We start from the raw sequence: 24316 nt of genomic DNA, 5'->3' as shown, positions 1-24316 counted from the left end.
TAATACCAACTGGAATGTGAATTCTGGCTCAACCACTTAGGTCTGTATGCCCCTGGGTAAGTTAGTGAAGTCCATTGAATTTTATTTACTCAGTATGTAAAATTGGAAAAATAAGCACTGCCTCACTCAGTGGTTGAGGGAATTGAATGCCGTAACTTGCTCTGTCTCTTCTTATCCTGGTTGATCAGCATCACCAATCCAGCGGCACCATCCCAAAACCTGGGCACCATCCTAGATGTTCCCCTTCCCTTTTCCTACCTTCCTGTATCTAGTCAGTCATCAAGTCCTTTCAGTTTTTATGCCTAAATATCATTCAGTGATATTTATGTTTAAATAGCTTTCAAGCCCTCATTTTTGCCTCTACAATTGTAATGGTCTCCTAACTCTCCCAGCTGACCATGTGATCTTTCTAAAGCCCATTTAGTTTTTTCTCTCTTGTGCTTAAAACCCTATAGTGATACATGATCAAGTCCACACTCCATTGCCTGGCATTTCTCTTCAACATCTTGCTCTGTTCATCTTCTTTATCATCTCATCTCTTGTCACTCTTCCCCAGCAGCCTATACTCTGACTAGGCTTTCACAGCTCTGTACCTTTGCATATCTTCTTCCTTCCTACTTTGCTTAACAAACCTGAGTCATGTTTTAAGGACCAGTTCAAGTCTTACCTCGTCAGTGGTGCCTTTCCAGATTTCCCCAAAGGCACCCTTTGTCTCTCACTGTGGTATGTACTTATTTTCTCTTAAAGCATTGTTGCATTTATTTGACTAGTTGCATTTAGAAACTTCTAGATGAAAGCGGCATCTCTTACTCACTTTTATATTCTCAAAGCCTGTCACAGTGCCTGGCATATAGTAAATGCCTACTTTATGCCTGATGGATCAACATGTGAAAGTTCCTGGAACAGTGATTGGAAGAAAATGAATGTCAGAAGATGCTTAGTCATTATTCATAATGTTTGTGAAGATACTTAGCACATTGCATTTCCCATTTGATGTCAATTTCTCATACTAGAATAAAGTATAAATCCTTAGAGAGGTATTCAGAGCCCTTATAGTGTTCCCATCTATTTTTCTAGGTTCATCTTTTCTCATTTCTCTTTTTTCAAATTATGTTCCCCAACCTAACAAGATTCTGCTGTGTATCTCTGGTTGATCCTCACTCTTTCCTTTTGTTGAGAATCACTGCACTAGTGAAACCACTGTTACTGATGGAAGTGTGTCTCTCGAAGTAAAAATAGGAAGAATCAGTGCTGTACAAACCCTGTCTTCTAATGTGATTGGACTAATTGTGATAACTGCCTTGAACTTTCAAGACAAAATTTCCCTTTTTTCTGTAGCACTTATTTTTTGTAATGTACTACAGCACTTAGCACATTTTATTTTAGTTGTATGCTGTTAACCTGCTAGCCTATAAGACTTTTGAGAGTAAATATTATGTATTTACCTTTGAAGCTCTAGGGCCCAGACTGAAGTGTTTCTTGATTTTAATGAGTGGAATGATATGGGTTACTCACAAGTGGTTAGTGTTGTCTAGGATCTTGGGATGTTTTGAATAGACATTTGAGAAGGGTGGAGACTACTACTGGCAAGGAAAACAATGAGAGCAGAGTTAGCAGTAATAGCAGCCAGCTGCTCACACTTGTTGAGCACTTCTTATATCCAGGCACTTTACATGTATTTAACATGTTAAATCATCACAACAACTCCATGAGGTAGGTGCAGTAATTGTCCATTTTCAACAGATGTAAAAACTGAGGTATAGAAAGGTTAAGTAATTTGCCCAAGGTCATACAGCTGGGACTGGAGAGCTGAAGCTGGTTGCTACTGAGCTTTACTGCCTTCCAGTGAACATAGAGAACTGGAAACAGTGAGAAGATTGACCCAGTTGAGTAAGATGAAGGCTAAGTGTACTCTCAAGAAAGGGCTGATCTCCAATGATCTTTTCTCTGACAAGTCCAAGATTTATTGTAATGGCTAAGGATAATCCTTTTAAACTGTAATGTGTGTACAGGTCACTTGGGGATCTTGTTAAAATGCAGCCTCTAATTCTGTAGGTCTGGGATGGGGCCTGAGATTCTGCATTTCTAACAGGCTCACAAGCAATAACAGTGCTGCTTCACTGTGGACTCCATTTTGAGTGGCAAGGATTTGGAAAGTTCAGTGCCCACGATATTTTATATGGGACTCTATTAGGTTCTCATCTAGAAATTCTAAGAGGTTCTCTGTCCTTAATTGGATGCATAACTATGAAGTTGCTGTAATATGGAGATATTGAGACTCTAGGCACCAGTTCTTTATCCTGGTTCTATATTAGAATCACTTGAGTAGCTATAAAAACTACTAATGTACTCTAGACCAATAAGAATAACTGGTGAATGGGCCTTTACATTAAAAAAAATTTGCAAGTGATTAAATGCTCAGCCAAGGTTTAAAAACCACTATAAGCAAACAAATTAATTTATTAAACTCTTTTAGAACCTAGGATATTCCTTTTCACGTTAACCAAATCTGTTGCCTGTTGAAATAAATATTGTATCATGCAAGTTCCCGTGCACTAAAAATACCTTAAAATTTCCATAAGGACATGACTAAACTTTAAGTAAATGAGGGTTATCATCACTACAGTGTTTTGATTAAGACTTGTGCTGTTGGTAGACTGGTGTTCATCTTTTAAGAAATAAGAATAAAAATACAAATAAGGCTTTTTTCTGGTGAGACTGTTCCTAGTGAGAATTCTCATTGTGCCTTCTTAATCCAATTTCTTTCTCTTTCCAACAGGGATTTTTTGCCAGGTGGTAGGAGAGATTATACAGTCCAAGTTCAGCTGAGGCGAGTTTCAAATTTTCTGTTACCTTAATTTTATACTTGTTGACTACGTGCATATAGTCCTGAATTTTAAATACATGAGCATGTTTGAGTACACTATTTAATTTCTTTTTTCTTCTTTAATGCAGACTTTGCCTGGCAGAGACCAGTTGCCCTCAAGAAGATAACTATCCCAATAGTCTTTGTATAAAAGTAAATGGGAAGCTGTTTCCTTTACCTGTAAGTTGCTTTTTATTCACCAGGCTTACATGTAAGTTTAGTATAAATACTGACAAAGTCCAGAAACAGTGACAACTCAGTACCAATGAGCAGTCCTAGCATCCGGATTAAATACTGTTTTCCACTGAAGAGATTAGTGGTTCCTTGGAGAAATGGCTGATTCCAGGTCTGGGGGAGATGGAAAAGATGAGCCTGGAACATCTTGTGTCAGAAAGCAAGGAAGCTGTGAAAGACTCTTAGAATCATATCAAATGGCATAGTAGCAGGACTTGGATATATAGGGCAGCATGTTGTGGTGGTTGTCTAAATTAGCAGGGCCTGGACCATGGATGAGATGGTGAAAGGCAGAGGCTGCTGAGGACAGCCTCTTTTTGTCCTGGAACAAGTCCCTGTGTATGTGACCTTATTGTTGTATCCAGTCATTATGGACCCATCACAGTTGGCCGCTATACTGTGTGTACAAAGAGTAAACTAAATAGGAAATGGTATTACTTTGATAATGGCAGTGTGTTTCTGAATTCTTAAGGGTCAGATAGTGATGAAAGCAGTTTATGTGCTGTTTTACCCACATTAAGGTGATGAGTTTTATAAGACACCCTTGTGCCTTGACTTTCCATATTCCCTTTATGCAGGGATGATAGTAAGCAGCTCATAGCAGAACTTGCGGAATGATGATATGTGCAGTATGGACAGAAACAGGCAAAACTGCCTCAGGGACTCCCCCGCCACTGCCCATCGTTGACTCCAAGGGCCACCAGTGTACAGACTGACAGCCAGCTGAGAAAATTCTGTGTTTTTATGGGCAGAAGAGGAAAAGGAAAAAAAAACCTCTTTGTTTAGAGAGTTATTTGAGAGGCTGAATTATTTTTCTTTTTCAACAGATCGTGATAAATTTCTGTAAACATTTGGAGATGTAAGGTTGCAGGCTGAGGGGTGGGTGGTGGAAGTGGGTTGACGGAGGAGTATTTCTTGGAAAGATTCTAAAGAGTGGAGAGGATGTGTGCCACAATTCAGCTGGCGGAAATCTCCAAGTAGTTCCTCTTGGTGCAGCCAGAAGACTTATCAGTACTAGCTTTCTTATCCTAATAAATTCTATTTCTGAGTTCATGGATTTCTGTTTCCTGAAGCTGTGTATTAGTCTTGCCAATGGACTGCCTCAGAGTAAATCTGGACTGAAACAAAGTCAGCATTTTCTTTTTTTAAACACACACACACACACACACACGCACACAGCTCCCTTGGCCTAAGATAGGACAATTTTGGCATATAAAAAAATAATACTATTGGGGACGGCCCGATGGCATAGTGGTTGGGTTCACACGCTCCACTTTGGCAGCCTGGGGTTTGTGGGTTCGGATCCCGGGCGTGGACCTATGCATCGCTTATCAAGCCGTGTGGTGGCCGGTGTCCCACATATAAAGCAGAGGAAGATGGGCACGGATGTTAGCCCAGGGCCAATCTTCCTCAGCAAAAAGAGGAGGATTGGCAACAGATGTTAGCTCAGGGCTAATCTTCCTCACACATAAAAAATAATAATAATACTACGGTAGACTCAAAGCCATCAAACATATAAATGAGTTTATAGTTATGCTAAAATAAACCACTGGAGGTTGTACAACTCATGACTCTGAAAATTGATAAAGGGAGAGAATAATTCATTTTAGGGTAACCAAATGTTGATGTGGTTAAGCTCTCTATGGAACCATTTTTTTTTAGAATTTTATTTTATTTATTTTTTTAAATTTTATTTATTTATTTTTTCCCCAAAGCCCCAGTAGATAGTTGTATGTCATAGTTGCACAGCCTTCTAGTTGCTGTATGTGGGACGCGTCCTCAGCACTGCTGGAGAAGCAGTGCGTCGGTGTGCGCCCGGGATCCGGACCTGGGCCTCCAGCAGTGGAGCGCGCGCACTTAACCGCCAAGCCACAGGGCCGGCCCTGGAAACATTTCAACTAATAATCATATAATCGATCTAGGCAAGCATCAGTAGTAATCATCATCATCAAAATAATTTTTGCAATCCATAATCGTTTAATGGATCTAGGTAACCATTATCAGTGGATGCTAAAACCATTAGGTATAACTTCATGGGGAACTTTACAGTGGAGAAATCAGGCTGATATCAGCTGTACTCCTGATGAGTCTTGACATCACTGAAAATGGGGCAAACAGACATTATGTGCCTTATGATGTGGTACAATAGGAAGTATGTAATGTTCCTTATGAATTTTTTTTGTCTGAAAATTTGAACCTGACTCTAATCAAGCCTGTACAACTAATTAGTGGTTTAAAACATATATGGGAGATAGAGCAACAAAACTTCATACCATAAGGAAGCAATCTACCTAATTCAGAAGATGAGGTCATTCTTGGGGTCAAAAGTCCTGGTATCTCCAACAGAACAATGGCATTGAAAAAGAAATAGTGTGCATGTTGCGGGGTGGGAGGTAGGAGGAGGTTTATAGAATAAAGAAGAGTTCAGAGACATAACTAAGTACAATGTGAGACTCTGGTTTGGATTCTGATTTCAAACTGTAAAGGGACATTTCATACACTAAACTATATATGGATAAAAAGATATGTCTGGGATTTGATGTCTGGGATTTGCTTTAAAATAATGTGGGATGGGTGTGGGGTAGAGTGGGTAAAGGCTGTTTGTTAGTAAATAAAGTATTGAATTGGATGATGGGTATATGGGAGTTTATTATACTTTTTTCTCCATATTTGAAATTTTTAGTAAAAAGATAAAAGACGTCTTTAGTCAGGAATTTTGAATTTAAACTGGATATTAGATAATTTTTTTAAAATTATGGTTAATTTTGTAAGATTGTGATACTGTTTTTTCCAAAAAGGTCTTATTAAAGATGCCTATAAAAGTATCTGTGGGTCAAATGGCATGTCTAGAATTTGCATTTAAATACTCAGGGTAAAAATAAATGTGTATATGAGTGGAGTGTGTATTTTGGGTGGGCTGAGGGTAGGGCCAGAGGCAAATGAAGCAAGATTGGCAACTTCTTGATAATTATTGAAGCTGATTGGTAGGTACTTACTGTTCTGTCTACTTTTGTGTATATTTGAAAATTTTCATAATATAAAGTAAAAAAGTAAATCCGTCTTGGTAATATTAAAGTAGTAGTGATAATTAGTAAATCTGGGAAATGTTAAAGGACAACACTCAATCTTGGTCACAATTACAAGTAGGGTAGGATATCATCATAGCTTGTAACGAAAGTTTCTTCGAGTGTAGCTTTTATTAAAATGTTAGGTTGAGACTGGTGTGCTCCAACAGCCCTTATTTAGAAAGCTTTTAGATTTGCTCCAGAGGTCCTTTGTCAAATGAACTTTATTTTTGCTGTAGATATGGGAAATTGTTAGACATATGTGAAGGCTAAACATTTTATAAAATTCCAACCATATTTTATTCTCAATAACCAGATGACTGATGTTTGAGTGGAGGTGATGCTGATGGTCAGAGGGAGAATACAAGTTAACAGATAACTGAGAATTACCAGTGAACTCAAACTAGTCAAGTGGGGTAGAGAATAGATTTAAAATACCTTTGGAGATTAAGACTAGTACCATACTTGATTTTGAGTTGCTTATATTCACTGTTATTTTCCCCCTCCTTTTGCTCTATTCTTTGTGTCAAACTAACTTAAAACGTGGTTTCGTGTCTCAAATTCCAGTTGACAGAGTTCACATTTAGCTAGTTCATGAGTTATTTTTGTTATTTTGGCAGACCCTGTGCTATTGTTTTTATTTGGTTAACCTACCAGTGGACATATCAGAAGGCAGAATTATCTTCCAGGCCCAAAAAAGGCAAAACAAAGTTTCATTCAAAATTACCCAGATACTGGTTTTGATATTCCTTGTGTTTATTGCTCATTGAACCAATTCCTAGAGTCTCTATAAGGGGACTTTTTTTAATGAGTTCTGTTTTTATTTCACTTAAACAGATTTACATGGCATAACCTTGCTCCATACACGTACTCTCCTCGACTCATTTCCCTTTTCTGTATTATAATGGAAGTTAAGTGTCTTCTCCCCTGCTCAAACTCTTTTTAATGATTTTCAAAGTTTTGTTGCAAGTTGTAGATTACAAATTATCATGTGGATTCCCACTTAAAAATTATTATCCAACGTCTTACAAGGCAGTGGAGAATGTTCCCTAGTTGTGATAGATAGAATGTGTTCCTTGTCTCTACTGTGTAATACCACCAATACTGTATTTCATTGTTTCTAAGGTATGTATTTTAGCATCCCTAAAATCCAGATGTGTCTTAAAAATGCTGGTGACCAGGTGGCAGCTGTCATGTGTTGCCGTTGCCTGTACTTGTACAACCTTGATGTTATTCCCATGCCATGACTGGTTAGCTGTGCTCCCTCGGTTTTTCAGTCAACAAATGATTTAAGAACATTTTGAGGAGCGTGAATCTTGGCTGTTGTCTGAAAACTTTTGATGGATAAATTCTCAAAACATCCATAGTGTATCAGCATGAACACATGCAATTAAGGGTGTCAGTGACTTGCAAGGAAATCTGAGAGGTGTTAGTGGAGTAGAATATAGTTTTTAGAAATACTTTTATCTCCAAAGCTCTTGGTGGCATATAGGAGAGTATCATGTGGAGAACATGCATTGATGACTGAGTGAAAATTGATTCAGGAGATTCTTCTGAATATTCAAAAGGAATATGTTAGCCAATTCATTTTGCTTATATTTCCTTGCTATGTATGCAGAAATAAGTAATGATCTACTAGTTTGCATCATGTAAGTGTTTTTTTCCTTCTCAAGGCTATGTAGTTAAATTACATCACTGGTATTTTAGATTCAGTGAAATATGGTATCTGCTTTTCAATATGTAGATGTTTTTGCAACTGAGAAATTTTAATTTTCTAAGAAATGTATTTTGGTTTTGAAAATCACAAACTGAAAAGTCTTGTGGTAATTGAGAATTGGATGTACTGTGAATCAAAAATGAATACATTTGCTATTTAAAACAAATACTTGAGGACTAGAAGAAAGTAAAATACAGCATAAATAGCAGTATTATTATAGCCATCAAGCTAATTAATGCCAATTGAAATATTGATTACTCTTATTTGTTAATGTGATGTAACATCTTTCAAGATGTTAACATGACATAACATGACATCTTTAAAGCTGACAATCTCTGTTCTACTCGGAGAGAAGGCAGTAGAGAGCACTTTTATTACTCACAAGATTTTAATAATTCCATTGAAATTCATTAATTTGTTCTTTTTTTAATTCCCAAAGTTTGTTCTCCCACTTTCCCACCCCCAGTATTTGAATGCATTTTGAATGGGAGCTCCTAAGATGAATCAGTACAAAGAAGGGCGACTTTTATCTGTAAAGCCTGATTTCCTATAAAAAGGAAAATGGTTCATAACCAATATGGCAAGATGTCAGCATCTTTAATTTTAATGATGGAACATGGATTTTTTTTTTAATACTTTTCTGAACTTGTGAAATATTTTGTAACTTTTTTAAAGGTCATTTTCCTCTTTTAGATTGGTGACTTTAGGGTAAGGCCTGTATGACTTCCAGGATAAAATAAAAATAACTTAGTGTAACTGAAATTAGGCAAGGTCTTGGAGAAAAATATTTAATCTCCTACAGAGAATTTAACATTATTGTTTTTCTTATGATTATAGGGCTACGCACCACCACCTAAAAACGGGATTGAACAGAAGCGCCCTGGCCGCCCTTTGAATATTACTTCTTTGGTTAGGTTATCTTCTGCTGTGCCGAACCAGATTTCCATTTCTTGGGCATCAGAAATTGGAAAGGTAAAGATTCTCTCCTCTGGGTAGCATGAAACTGATCCCACTAGGAGTTGATTTATTTTGTTTTTTCTTAGGCTGCTAGCTCCAACTCTTTCAGTTTTCTCATTGTAATCTCTAAAAAGTGTTACAATTTTCATTTTAGGGTAGGGATGTGGAGATTCTTAAGGTTAAAAACTTTAAGGTTTCCTGAATGTCATCTCTTTATTTTCCTGGAAAGGAAATAAGTATAATTACAATATTTCTTAGGGCAATGGTTTAATCACAATTGTGCTTTTGTGTGTGTTTAAGTAGTATTTTAAGAAATTGGAAATTTGGGTGATATTATGTATTTATGGAGAGGAACAAAGAAAGCATTATTCTGCTTTGGGGGAAATAGTTAAATATACTCATGTTGTGATTAGAAATAATCTGTTCCAGCCTTTACATAAACAGCTGATACTTCAGATAACATGTGGGCGACTCGTATGAAAATATGTACGTAGAATTATATTATTTCCTCTATGCCTACAGGTTGCAAAACCTGGCTTTCTGCTGATTCTTAGTCTCAACATGCATCATATCAATTATGATCTAATGATTAATACAACAAAGGATTTTCGTTTTAGAATTACTTATTTATAGAACTGAAATAATAGAATGGCAAAAGAGATTTCAGTCAATTTCTGAACATCAACTTTTAATGTTGCTATTTCATAGAAATAAAGGATAATATTCCTATTTTGTGGACGGAGAGTTTGAGTCATACATTTGTAGTAGGAATTTTTTGGTTTTATCACCACAGTAATTGCAGAGCTGGACATCAAGAAGAATATTTTTGTATTAATCTTTGGACCATAACAATATTGCTGTTTCTTTAACTGTTCTCTTGAGCTCTCATTTCTGATTTTTAGTATAACTTGTCAGTATTATCATAGGGCACTGAATCCTAGTATTTTTCATTTGTACGAGCTGAATGTGTAGTGGTGAAGCGTTGGATAAGGATTCAGAAAATCTGGGCTTAGTCCCAGTGTGACCATTGTTTGATTTTGCAAAGTTGCTTAATTCTCTGAAGCCTACTTCCTATAAAGAATAAGTAAAATCTTGAGAGTGGGTGTTGTATACAAATGTAAGGGACATTTTGAATGAGCAAGTATTAATGTTTTAAAGTTTTGTGAGAGGAATTTGAACAGAAGAGTATATCGTTCTGAAGTGATTATTAACTTATAGATTTTTTGAATAAATGATTGTAGACATTGTAGACCTGTCAGTTTTTTTGCCACGTAATGGGAATAATTTTCTTTCCTTGTAATTAAAATGATCAGTTGACTTAAAATTTGCACAATATATTGGGTATTCAGATATTTAAAAGGACTGTTGCAGGACATTAAAAAATGATGTTTAAAATATTTGGTTTGGCAGCTATTTAAAGTATTTTGTTTATTGTAGAATCTGATTGAATGACTATATGTAGTGAAATGGTAAGGTAGAGTTTTAGCATTTAGGTAAAATTATATTTCATCTCTTCATAGCTCTATAAATAGCTAACGAAGTTTCCTTTGTGCCAGATCTTAGAGGTACGGGATTGGACACTATTATTTTTTGGCCTTGTCTTTTTGATTTTTATCATTTCTTTATGTATCTTATTTACTACAGTAGCTATCCCTTCCCCTGTAAAATGCCCATTTGGGAACAGGAGTTAATTTGTCAAAGTTTTTCTCAGAAGAAAACTGATTTGGGGTTCATTTGAATGACTTGCTAAGGTTGCGTAGCAGGTGGTCTCTTCTGCCAGAATTAGAACTTTGGAACTCTGGATTTGAAGTGTTAATTCAGACCACTGGTGTTTGAACTTTGTTTTTGCAGTGGAACCCATTTTTCAATGAAAATATTATGAGAGGGCCGGCCCCGTGGCTTAGCGGTTAAGTGTGTGCGCTCCGCTGCTGGCGGCCCGGGTTCGGATCCCGGGCGTGCACCGACGCACCACTTCTCCGGCCATGCTGAGGCCGCGTCCCACATACAGCAACTAGAAGGATGTGCAGCTATGACATACAACTATGTACTGGGGCTTTGGGGGAAAAAATAAATAAATAAATAAAATTATAAAAAAAAAAATATTATGAGAGCCATGTTATATAAAAACAGAACAATTCTAGTTAAAAGTGGGCATGGGAGAGTATGTACTCATTCTTACCATGTCGCCCCTAAGATACTAGTTTTGCTAACTTAGAAACACAGTTGGAAAACCACTGATCTAAGTTATCTTTCACACGGATGTTTTGAAGTGATAAGTGATTGAGAAATACCTTTACTATGACTGAGCTTTTATTTTCCCTAAAGTAGCTGAGTTGATTTTGTTCCCTTGTCAGTCATTGACCTTCCTGTGGAAGTTATTTTGAATGTCATTTGTAGAAACCAGAGTTTCTTAGACAAGTATTTTATGTAAACAAAGAGACTATTATCTCTCATCTTTAATACAGATTATCTTTCTTTGTAGAATTACTCCATGTCTGTATATCTTGTACGACAGCTCACATCAGCCATGTTATTACAGAGATTAAAAATGAAAGGTATTAGAAACCCTGATCATTCCAGAGCACTAAGTAAGTAATGTTTGTAAGACTGCGTGTATGAGATGCTTTAATGGGGGGAAAAAAAAAGCCTCACATATACATCAATCAGTATGGGAACAATTATTAGAAACCTAAAATGAATTTTGAGTTTAAAAATAATCTTAAGGGCCCGCCCCGTGGCTTAGCCGTTAAGTGCACGCGCTCCGCTACTGGTGGCCCGGGTTCGGATCCCGGCCGCGCACTGATGCACCGCTTGTCTGGCCATGCTGAGGCCGCATCCCGCATACAGCAACTAGAAGGATGTGCAACTATGACATACAACTATCTACTGGGGCTTTGGGGGAAAAAAAGAAAAGGAGGAGGATTGGCAACAGATGTTAGCTCAGAGCCAGTCTTCCTCAGCAAAAAGAGGAGGATTAGCATAGATGTTAGCTCAGGGCTGATCTTCACAAAAAAAAAAAAAAATAATAATAATCTTAAGAATAGATCCCTGTAAATTGAAAAACCCTTCTCTTAAAAACCACTCCCAAGAGCATCAATTTTAAATCCCAATTGGCTGATTTTTGGTCTTTTCATGAAATTTTGATGCATACATTGACTTGAGAAAAGGAAAACAAGTCTTCAAAACCTCCAGTGTGTAACAGAATGTATATTTTAAAAAATGTAGGTAAGAAGCTCTTTTTGCAAAAGAAATGTTGATATCTATCAACAATATTTGCCTTCTGAGATGTTTTATTTTGTACTTTTGCTTTCATCATGTATAATAATAGGTAGAGAAAAAAGTCTAACCCAAACTGTAAATAATTCAGTTCAGTTACTAAATTTAATTGAACAAGACATTTTTCTGGCAAAGAGAATATTTTTTCACCCAATTACCTCCCATACCACTGAATGAACCAGAAAAGAGAAAAGGATCCCTAGATTGAGAAAGGAGCCAAGTAGGGCTAGTGAAATGGTATTTTGTCTCTTATACCGTTTCTTATCTCCTCAAACAGCACAGTAGTGATCTTCCTGCCTGGAGCTGAAAGCCAGGGCAGCTGTTCCATAATTTTTCTTGCCCCGCTTCAGTTCCACTGTCTCCAGTTTCAGTCCCATTCTCCCTATAATGTGAGAATTAGGCATCTGAAGGAGATGTATATATTTTTTAGCTTGTATATACAGTACCTTTTATACATTACCTGGTGAATGAAATCACACATTACCGCATCCATAGTAGTTTTCGGTTGTCAAAGGGAGTATAAGAATATTTTTACCTTTTCTACTTACAAATTTAACAATTGTTGGAAACAACCAATACTCCCTAATAAAAAGTCATGAATGTGTGTTAGAAAAGCATTGAAGCTCAGAGTACTGCTGCTTTCCAATTCCTTTCCTAATTGTTGTATTGTTCTTTAGTGTTAAACAGTTTTCTGGTTTGAAACTCTTCCTTAACTGCAATTTTACTTTTAAAAAGAAAATTTAAAAATTCAGTTAGGGGCCAGCCCGGTGGTACAGTGGTTAAGTGTGAACACTCCGCTTCAGCGGCCTGAGGTTTGCAGGTTCGGATCCTGGGCATGGACCGACGCACCGCTTGTCAAGCCATGCTGTGGTGGCGTCCCATATAAAGTAGAGAAAGATGGGCACAGATGTTAGCCCAGGGCCAGTCTTCCTCAGCAAAAAGATGGGGATTGGCATCGGACTAGCTCAGGGCTAGTCTTCCTCACAAAAAAAAACAAAAAACATTCAATTAAACATGATCTAGAGTTTGCAAATTTGTAATTCTTTAACCTAATAATGGAAGTATGATTGTTTTCAATACGTTAATACTGAACATTTTATTTTTGTAGTTTCTTGTGCTATTCAAAGTGTTTGGGAAATTTTAAATAAGATGTATGTTTCTATAATTCTGCTCATATGTCACAATTAATTTAAAAAACTTCTTTTATCATTTTTCCTTCTTTTTAAAGTTAAAGAAAAACTTACTGCAGATCCTGATAGTGAAATTGCTACAACTAGCCTTCGTGTATCCTTGATGTGCCCTGTAAGTAAAGCAACACAACATTCTGGAGTATTTTACTTTTTATAAATTACTAATTTTCCTACAAAAGTTAAGTGTGGGAATGAATGGTATATTATGATAGAATTCTGAATTTTTGTTGTTTTCCCATTAAGGAATCTTCATGATTAAGCATTACAATTCCAAAGAATGCAAACATTCTTCAGGCAATAACTAACCAAGAAGAGACCTAAAAGAATATTGTATCCAAGAGGGAAAAGAGCTTTAGGTTCAGAATAATCTGTCACAATTAATGCTATAAATAATCTGCAGCTAATAATAAACATATTGTGTTGGCTCCTTTTATCAGAATATAAACGGTATTGAAAAATAGCAGTAAAATTACTGGGACCTAATAAATGCTAATTGAGGGTTCTGGTTTAATGAGTTAAAACATATGATGTCTTAATCTGTTTGTAATGTACTTTTAAATTGCACAGTAATTTTTATTTTATATCTCCTTACATAGAGACTATGGGGGAGAAATCAGTCAACAACTCTGAGATCTTCCTATGTGTTTAGTACTGAGCTAATTGTGGGAGAAAATACCAAAGACTTGCTAAGAAGTTGTCAGAAAGCTAATAGTCTAGTTTGAGAGTTTAAAACCAACTCGCATGAAAAGGCAGCAGACTCTACTTACCACATATAATCGTGCTATTGGAGTACCAAAGAAGAGATGGAAGAAGTCAGGAATAGTGGATGAAGGCTTCTTGAAAATCAGTAGTGTTGAAGGGGACCCTTTCCAGATGAGTGGAACTTTATGAATCAGGAATTTATAATGTAGTCTGGGGGGCATCTGGTGACCAGCCACCATTGTGAGAAATGTACAGGTTTGTTTTTTTTTTTTTATGAGGAAGATCAGCCCTGAGCTAATATCCATGCCAATCCACCTCTTTTTGCTGAGGAAGACTGGCCCTGAGCTAACATCTGTGCCGATCTTCCTCCACTTTATGTGGGATGCCGCCACAGCATGGCCTGACAAGCGGTGCGTCGGTGCATGCCCGGGATCCAAACTTGGGCTGCCAGCAGCAGAGTGCACGCACTTAACCGCTACGCCACGGGGGTGGCCCCTGGAAATGTACAGTTTTTTATTTTTTATTTATTTTTTTTTTTTTTATTTTTTTTTTTAAAGATTTTATTTATTTTATTTTTTCCCCCCAAAGCCCCAGCAGATAGTTGTATGTCATAGCTGCACATCCTTCTAGTTGCGGCATGTGGGACTCGGCCTCAGGATGGACGGAGAAGTGGCGCCTCGATGCGCACCCGGGATCCGAACCTGGGCCGCCAGCATTGCAGCGCGCGCACTTAACCACCAAGCCACAGGGCCGGCCCTGTACAGTTTTTTAAATGGAGAGAGAGTTGTGTCGGGGTGGGAGGGATAATTTGTTGCGTTCCTCCTATAGGCTCCTTATTTAACTGTCTTAGCAAACCTGTATGGAGAGGTTGTTCCCATTTTGCAGATGAGGAAACTGAGACTGAAAGGGATTGGCTAACCCAAACCACACAGTTAGTAGAACAAGGATAATACCGTATTGCCAGATTGGGCTAAAAGATAAATATCCTGATTATAACTCCACCTCTCTCATCAGCAGAGAAAGTGGTGTTTGCAGATATATTTCTTTCTGAAGCTTTATATTTTATCATCGTTAACTAAAACTAACTTACCTTTATTGAAAAGGAATAGAATTACATGAAATTGGGGTTGCTTAGAAATAGGGAACCTGTGGTTATCAAACCGAGAGAGAAGGTCTGCAGTCCCAGCAGGGGAGGATGTTAATGCCCTGCGGTGGTGACGGAGCCCTAGAGGGCATATGTTTGCACCCAGGACCTCCTCTAGGAGCAAATTGTAAGCAAACCTTTAGACGTGAGTTCTTTTGAGTATCTTCACATTACCTTTTTCCTCCCTCTCGTGTTAAAATTGATGTTAAATTGAAACACATGAAAGTGCCATTTTGTTGGTCAAAAACAGTCAGATATTGTCACTTTCTTGTGGTTTAACCCTAGTATATTCAGCAAATTTTAATTTGCCAGCTATATTCTAGGCACAGTCACTATATGGGAGGGGAACTCATGTCACCTTTTATGTTTTAATATGTCAAACTATTCTGTTAGGAAGGAAAGTGTTTCTACACAATTTACCTAAGGAGTTCTATAGTTACACAATGCCATTTTCTGTAAATCTTATTTTCTTGGACCTGTTTTTGTCCTTTTTTTCCTTCAACCGCTGTAACATTCTATGTGAGAACAACCAAAACAACACAATAGCCAAATGTACTAGTGGATTCTCAGGCTTTCAAAATAGTGTAAGTGGTATATCAGAGTGGTTAGGATTCCTCCTATGTAGGAATAGGGAGCAGTTCCTTTCAAATGTGTCAATTTGATTAAAATTGACAGTTTTAAGAAAATTAACATTTCAATTATTTGATGAAATGAAGTAATAAGATCCTGTTTTAAGTTCATTAAATGTTTTCTTTCTCTGCTTACTGGTGACAGCGGGTCTGTTTCTGAGACTATCTTGTGAGCTTTTCCTCAGTATTCATCCTACCTGATTTTTTCAGAGCACTTTCTTTTTTTTTTTAATCAATGTGGAAGTAAGTTGGTGATGGGTGGAAAGAAAGACTATGATAGCTAACAAGATTTTTTTTTTTTTAATTGAGGTAACATTGGTTTATAACATCATATAAATTTCAGGTGTACTCAGAGCACTTTTTAAGAAAAGAATGAATGGTACTCTTCAGGCTGAGGTAGTGTTAACATAAAGTTGGGTAGCTAACTGTAGTATATGATATGTGTTAGAAGATCAAACACAGGTATTTTGATCAAATGTAATGGATGGAGGAGAGACATTAGATGATGAAAGTATTTTTTGAGGAAGAGACAGTTGAAGAAAGAGGTTGAAGAAAGCAGAATCGAGTATAGCCAGCTGACTGGAAATAACACAGGGCTGGTGCGGTGACGAGAAATGGAGAAGAAAAAAATGGATCATTGACACTTGGAAGGAGAAGAGGTGAAACCTGGGTTTATTAGGCAATGATAGCTTGAGGTGGTGAAAGAAATGGTATTTTGTTTCACAGTATGTTTATAAAATGATTTAGAGTAGACAAGAGTCTAGATAGGGAGCATGGTCCAAAGCCTCTGTTCTTGAGACCTAAGAAAGGTAATTTTACAGCAGTTATTGAAGAGGGATCTTATTAAGTGTGCAGAATTATACTTCTGAACACAGTATTGGGATTTTACTCAGGAGTTTTATTTTGGTGATGCATTAGCTTGTGATTTTCAGTCTGTCCTGTAGAGGTGGGCTGGGTGACTGGGGTTAGAAAAGGGAACTAGGTTTGATTTTCCCTCTCAAGATTCCGACTAATACGTTTAAAAAAAAAAAAGGTTCTGTGGCTACAACAGTTTGGAACCACTGATTTGTGCTATTTTTACTTAATAAACTCTTAATTTAGATAGATACTAACTAGTCTACATTGAAGTGAAAATCAATTTAGATACTACTTGCTTAACATTTTATTAATAAGAAAAGTGTATTGGTTAGACATCATTTCATTCATAAAAACAATAAGTTTCAAAACAGCACCGTCATCTGACTAAATAGATTTTAGCACATTCAAATCTTTTTTTATTAACATGCCATAATCAGTATTAGTAAATTGATCAGATTTGCCAGATAGTAATAAATGCCTTCTTGACTTGAGAAATGCTCATTAATTCTTGTAAGACACTAGAGTAGGATTAAATTTAGGATCAGCAACTTTTGTAGTCCTGAATCTTGTCATTTCTGTATGCTGTGGAAATTCTAAGGCAGTGACAGGAGAGATGAAGATAGCATAGAAGAAGAAAAAGAAAAAAAGCAACAGTTTGCAGAGTGTGGCTCAGAAATACCTGGGAGTCCCTGAGACTTTGGAGAGGTCCACAAAGTCAAAACTATTTTTATAATAGTTTAATAATAAATATTAAAATAATTATTTTATAATATATATAAAATATATAATATTTTATAATAATTTTATAATAGACAAATTTTTAAATTTGTCCTTTTTTTGCTCTCCTTCTCTCTTGAGTAGCCAGTGATGTTTAACAGGGGTTACCTGACAGGTGGTGATGTCATTACTCTGATGGCTGATGGAAAGTGTACTTGCATTTTCTTGTGTTTTAAAAATGTCTATTTTAATTTCTAATATAATAAATATTGATAAATATAACCTACATACATAAAAACTCTTTGAGGTTCTCAATTTAAGAGTGTAAAGGGATTCTGAAACCAAAAGTTTGAGAACTAGTAGCCTAAAAAAACCATAGCAGGCTGAGTTAGAACATTATTTTAAAGAAACAAATTATAAAAATTGACAGTACCTCCTTTATTATAAAATTGTTCAGTAGAACAGAAAGAAAAATGAAAATTTTAAATTATTAAGGTCTATTATTCTAGAAACATTATTTTAGTAACATTATTACTAATAGTATGTATATCTTTTTAGATTTAACTCTGTTCATAATCATATGTATGTTTATTGGAAAAAATATTGTGATATATATACTATTTTATGGTTTACTGTTTTTTTAATTAACAGTGTATCTTAAATATATTAATATGTGTAGATCTATCTTATTTTTATCACTATAGGCATATTGTTGAAAGGTATGGTGTAACTTACTTGTTCAACCTTTTTTAGTGATTATTTGGGCTATTTCTACACACCGATTGTGTAAAAAAGCGATGATGGAAAATTCCTAAATGAAACACCAGCCAGCAGAATCCAGTGCAATTTTAAAAGAATAATATGTGCTAACAAAGGGATGCCTCTTAGGAATGCAAGTAGAGTTTGATTTTAGAAAATCTATTAAAACTTTTTATTATTAATCATTAAAAGAGGAAAAAAAAACCCTGTGATCTCATTAGGTGCAGAATAGATATTTAGTCAGCATCCATTCCTAGTAGAACAAAAACCGTTAGCAAAATAGGAAAAGGTAGATAATTAAACTAGCACCGTGTATAATGTTATAAAACTAGGAGCATTCTCATGGAAGTGAGAAAACATTTGGATGTGTTATAGCTCCGCCAGCTGTGTCTCAGTGAATGTGTTGTTTTTAGCCTCTGGTAGCCTTGGCATCTTCATTTCAAAAGTAGAAATATAGATAGTAGTCTTTCTGGAGTCATAGGATTGTTATGAGAATTACATGAAATTTATATAAATGTCCTTAGTACACTATAAGAGTCTACATTACGTAAGGGATAATTTGTTATTAAACGCAGAGAAACTATAGAAGCAAATATTGCAAAAAGAGAAATTGCTTCAGGTTCCATTCTTACTTTTTTTCTGTCTTAAATAATGAGTTATATTGTATGACGTACTTGCACAAATCACTATAACTTCTAAGATCCCTTTTAAAAAGAAATCTAGTTCAACACGTGGGTAGAGGTGGTATAGCACAGTGATAAGAGTGTGGACTCGGGAGCCAGAGCTCGGTTCAAATATTGCCTCTGCCACTTTCTAACTTTGTAATGTTAGTCAAGTTACGTAGCTTCTTTGTGCTTCAGTTTCCTCCTATATAAAATGGGGATGGTAATATATATCAACTGTATAGTGTAGTTGTTAGGTTTAAATGTAAATGTTACTAGCATTAATGTAAAGTACTCAACATTGTACTTTGCATGTAGGTAGAACCATGTAATTGTTAGTTACTGCTCTGATGGTGAATTGGCTAAATTATTTTCTTTTTAAATTACAAGATAACCAAATGTTTATTTTAGAAGAAAGAAATTACAGATAAACCAAAAGGAAAAAACATGTCCTAAAAATCCTACCCCTTACGCAGAGTTAACTGTTATAATTTTTCTATGAACTCCTCAGACTTTATAGTGCAGATAAAGAAGTGCTTCCCTCTTTCCTTCCTTTCTTTTTGCCACTTTTCCATTTTTTTCTCCATTCACTCTACCATCTGGTCAACAAATACTGAGTACATGCTGCGTGCTAAGTACTGTGCATAGACTTTGTCCTTGAAAGGCTTAGAGACTAGTGGGAGAAACAGATTTTCAATTACAGAGCTGGTTATAAACTGAGAGTTTTTATGTGTAAAGGAAATATACAGGGAGCTTTGAAAGGCTATACAGGAAGATGTGATCTAATCTAATCTGGGTATTGTGTATGTCTTGATGTTGGTATACCTGCATCAACTGGAGTAAGAATTGAACCAGAGCACTATAGTTATACAAAAGTATATTGAAACAGTGGCACATGGTTGTATAAAAGTAAAAAATTTTTATAAATGAAAAATATATTTGCAATTAATATCACATACACGAGGCTGATTAATATAGAGCTCCCACAAATAGATACTTAAGATTAATAACCAAATGGAAAATGAGAAAAGGTTATGAACAGACAGTTCTTGGAAACAGAAATGACTCTTAGAAGAAAAGAATAGAGGCTCAACTTTATAATAAGAGAAATGTAGTTCACAACTATAACGGGGTATTTTTCACCTATCAGATTGGCAGAGATCAAAGAATTCAGTAGCACTATATTGACAAGGTCAAGGGGAACCAAGCACATTAATGCATATATATGCATAAATCAGTAAGTAACCTCTGTGGAAGATATATCGTCAATGTGAAAAAAATCACAAATGCACTTTCCTTTTGACCCAAAAATTTCACCTCTAGGAATTTGTCCTATAGATATTTGTTGCAGCATTACTTGTAGTAATAAAATATTAGAAACAGTTTAAATGTCCATCCCTAGGGAGGGTACTGGTTAAATAAATAATGATCCTTCATATCAATTATGATACCTTCATAGTGTAATAGCTTTTTATATTCTGATACATGTGAAACAGTCCCCAAGTTATGTGACAGAAGTGCAGAATTGTGTGTATATTGTGTGCTACCATTTGTGGGAACATGTTTTTTAAAATACATATTTGATTATGCATGAGAGGACATGCAAGAGATGGACAACAGTGGTTCCCTCTCAATAGGGGAATGGGTGAGAAGCAGACGTGTTTTCATTGTATATTTATCTTTTTCTACCTGTGAATTTACGTCTTACCTATTTTCAAAGAAGTGAAATGGTCTTTTAAAAATCATAGGGCAATCAATGAATACAAATAAAATATATAGTGATCTTGATGGAAATAAATTCTGGTTTGAATTTCTTTTTCATTTTAATCTTCTTGTATGACTTCTTCAGAGTTTTATGACTGGCTGTTCCCTTTGAGGCTTTGTTCTCCTTTCTGAAGTGCTTTCCCATGTTGTCGTCCCTGTCCTGTAGTTAGGGAAAATGAGGCTGACAATCCCATGCCGTGCAGTGACTTGTACACATCTACAGTGTTTTGATGCTGCCCTTTATCTGCAAATGAATGAGAAGAAGCCCACCTGGATTTGTCCTGTGTGTGACAAAAAAGCTGCCTATGAAAGTCTAATTTTAGATGGGTGAGTATATCCCAACCTAGCTATTAGCTATATCTGCATTCAGTATGACCTCATGAAAATTCTACTCTAGCATAAAGTCCAGATATTTGTGTTTTCTGCTTTATACTTAATTGTACTCAATCTTATTTTTACACTGTGGTTAGTGGCCCTTTTATCTTCATAATATGATTTTTGGGGGGGACAAGAGAGTGTGTAGCTTCCTTTTCTTTCTGCTTTCCGAGATTATATTTCATAGCCTATAGGAAAGAGGGGAAAGTCCACTTAGAGATGTCATATTGCTTACCTAGAACTTTGTAAGGAGCAGCTAGGGTCTGTGTAAAAATGCAGAACAGGTGGTAGGGTAGATAGAGTTGTGTTTCAAAGCCGGTAAGTTCAAAACTGGAATTCACGCCCAGGTTTTTCTGACTCTGGATCCCAGACTCTTCAGCATTCTCTCATATCATATTGCATATGTCAGAATTTAGAAAATGATATGAACTATCACTGAGTGAGGTACCCTTTCTTTTGAATGACACTTTTTAGAAAAAACTTGCATATATCATCCATGCACCACTGGAAGATTTAGGAAATAGAATTAATGAAAAGATTAAAATAAAATCATCAACATTCCATCCATAGGGTGATGTCTTTGTTATTGATGCATTAAAACGATTGAAATCATGCTTTACATAATGATTTGTATGTACATATGATTTTTACTCAATATAGAGTGAAAAATATCCTAGATCTTTAAAGATACTTTCACAGCATTCTTTTTGCTAAGTTTTAAAAGAGTATTACTGTAGAGAGGAATGAGGCAATGAAGAGTTTACGAGACTTTCACTTTTCTGTCTCTGAACTTTTACTTAACTGGGTTTTTACTTTTTAAATCTTTTTAACTTATTTTGAAATAATTTCAAACCTCCAAAGAAGTTGCAACAGGAGCACAAAGAACCTCCCATGTAACTTTGACCCAGATGCATCAGTTGATAACATTCTGCCATATTTGTTTTATCACATTCCCTGTTAATATATATACGCACACACATTTTTGGTGTGTGCATCTATGTGTAGAGAGAAAGAGATGATAATTATTACTATTTTCAGAATTGTTTTGAACCCTTGGAGAGTAAGTTGCATATGTTGTGCCCCTTTGCCCATTAATATTTTAGAGTTGTTTCCTAAATACTTGATATTCTATTATATGGGTATACTACTCATCGTTTAAAACGTTTTTTCTCTTATTGCCTATGTCATTTGCTTCTAGTTTTTCTGTTTTAAGTTGCCTTGTGATATGAACATTTTTGAAGCTGTTTTTTGTGTATGTCTATGGAGTTTTTCCTTAAGTTCTTAGAAATTGAACTGCTCAATCAAAGAGAATATATAATTTTAAAGGTTTTAGGGGCCGGCCCTGTGGCTTAGTGGTTAAGTGCACGCGCTCTGCTACTGGCGGCTTGGGTTTGGATCCTGGGCGCGCACCGATGCACTGCTTGTCTGGCCATGCTGAGGTGGCGTCCCACATAGAGCAACTAGAAGGATGTGCAACTATGACATACAACTATCTACTGGGGCCTAGGGGAGAAAAAGGGGAAAAAAAAAAAAGGAGGAGGATTGGCAATAGATGTTAGCTCAGGGCTGGTCTTTCTCAGCAAAAAAAAAAAAAAAAAAGGATTGGCATAGATGTTAGCTCCAGGCTGATCTTCCTCAAAAAAAAAAAAAAAAAAGCTTTTACTATTTATTGTTAAGATGCTTTCCAGAAGGAGTAAACTATTTTATTCTCCAAGTCACTTCACTCTCCTGCTAGCAGTGTATTAGAAGCTCACTTCTCAGACTTCTTAGGAACCATACACATTATGTTAAATCTTATTTTTAAAATACATTTACCAATTTCCTAGTTGAAAAGATTTCTTATTGTTTTGATTTCTGTTTCTTATAAGAATTATCAAACATTCTTCATCCATATATTGGTTGTTATATTTCACAAATTGTCTCTTAATGTTCTTTTTTTTTTTGTTTTCATTTTTCTATGTGGGTTCATCTTTTTCTTACTGATTTATAAGTGGTCATATATATTGAGGATATAAATTTGTCTGTCCACATGTGCCAAATATATTTTCCTGGTTTGTTTGCTTTCTAATTGTATTTTTTTTTTACTTTATTTATTTATTTTTAATTTTTTTATTTATTGCAGTAACATTGGTTTATAACATTGTGTAAATTGCAGGTGTACATCATTATACTTCTATTTATGCATAGATTACATCATGTTCACCACCCAAATACTAATTACAACCCATCACCACACACATGTGCCGAATTATCCCTTTTGCCCTCCCCTCTCCCCGCTTCCCCTCTGGTAACCACCAATCCAATCTCTGTCTCTATGTGTTTGTTTATTGTTGTTATTATCTACTGCTTAATGAAGGAAATCATACGGTATTTGACCTTCTCCCTCTGACTTATTTTGCTTTGCATAATACCGGAAATGTCCATCCATGTTGTCACAAATGGCTGGATTTCATCGTTTCTTATGGCTGAGTAGTATTCCATTGTGTATATATACCACATCTTCTTTATCCATTCGTCCCTTGATGGGCACTTAGGTTGCTTCCAAGTCTTGGCTATTGTGAATAACACCGCAGTGAACACAGGGGTTCATGTATCTTTATGCAATGGTGTTTTCAAGTTCTTTGGATAAATACCCAGCAGTGGAATAGCTGGATCATGTGGTAGTTCTATCCTTGATTTTTTGAGGACTCTCCATACTGTTTTCCATAGTGGCTGCACCAGTTTGCACTCCCACCAGCAGTGTATGAGAATTCCCTTCTCTCCACATCCTCTCCAACATATGTTGTTTCCTGTCTTGTTAATTATAACCATTCTGATAGGCGTGAGATGATATCTCATTGTAGTTTTGATTTGCATTTCCCTGATAGTTAATGATTTTGAACATCTTTTCATGTGTCTGTTGGCCATCTGTATATCTTTGGAGAAATGTCTGTTCAGGTCTTTTGCCCATTTTTTAGTTGGGTTGTTAGTTTTTTTTGTTGTTGAGATGCATGAGTTCTTTATATATTTTGGAGATTAAGCCCTTATCAGATGTATGGTTTGCAAGTATCTTCTCCCAATTGTTAGGTTGTCTTTTCGTTTTGTTGATGGTTTCCTTTGCTGTGCAGAAGCTTTTTAGTTTGATGTAGTCCCATTTGTTTATTTTTTGTATTGTTTATCTTGCCCGTTCAGACATGGTGCTTGAAAATATGTTGCTAAGACCGATGTCGAAGAGCGTACTGCCTCTGTTTTCTTCTAGAAGTTTCATAGTTTCAGCTCTTACATTCAAATCTTTAATCCATTTGGCGTTAATTTTTGTGTATGGTGTAAGGTAAGGGTCTACTTTCATTTTTTTGCATGTGGCTATCCACTTTTCCCAACACCATTTGTTGAAGAGACTTTTTTTCTCCATTGTATGTTCT

The 24316-nt window shown here is 36.0% G+C and overlaps 1 protein-coding gene across 9 annotated transcripts in view; it reads left to right on the top strand.

Moving 5' to 3' along the window:
• Positions 1-24316, top strand: part of PIAS2 (protein inhibitor of activated STAT 2) — a 100158-nt gene that overhangs the window by 44664 nt on the left and 31178 nt on the right. For all 9 annotated transcript variants that reach the window (XR_015554317.1, XM_087439175.1, XM_087439176.1 and 6 more), the window contains 6 exons: positions 2780-2830; positions 2956-3046; positions 8720-8854; positions 11322-11427; positions 13344-13417; positions 20707-20867. Coding sequence is in view for 8 of the 9 variants with exons in the window: in XM_087439175.1 (XP_087295301.1) it covers positions 2780-2830; positions 2956-3046; positions 8720-8854; positions 11322-11427; positions 13344-13417; positions 20707-20867 (618 nt within the window). In the remaining variant the exon portion in view is untranslated. The remainder of the gene's footprint in view (positions 1-2779; positions 2831-2955; positions 3047-8719; positions 8855-11321; positions 11428-13343; positions 13418-20706; positions 20868-24316) is intronic.

This window comes from Ceratotherium simum, chromosome 14 (genome assembly GCF_057802395.1).
Source record: "Ceratotherium simum simum isolate JZ-2026a chromosome 14, ASM5780239v1, whole genome shotgun sequence".
In the NCBI taxonomy this organism is placed as follows: domain Eukaryota; kingdom Metazoa; phylum Chordata; class Mammalia; order Perissodactyla; family Rhinocerotidae; genus Ceratotherium; species Ceratotherium simum.
The sequence above is the reverse complement of the archived record's forward strand: the minus strand, read 5'-3'. Positions and strand labels throughout refer to the sequence as shown.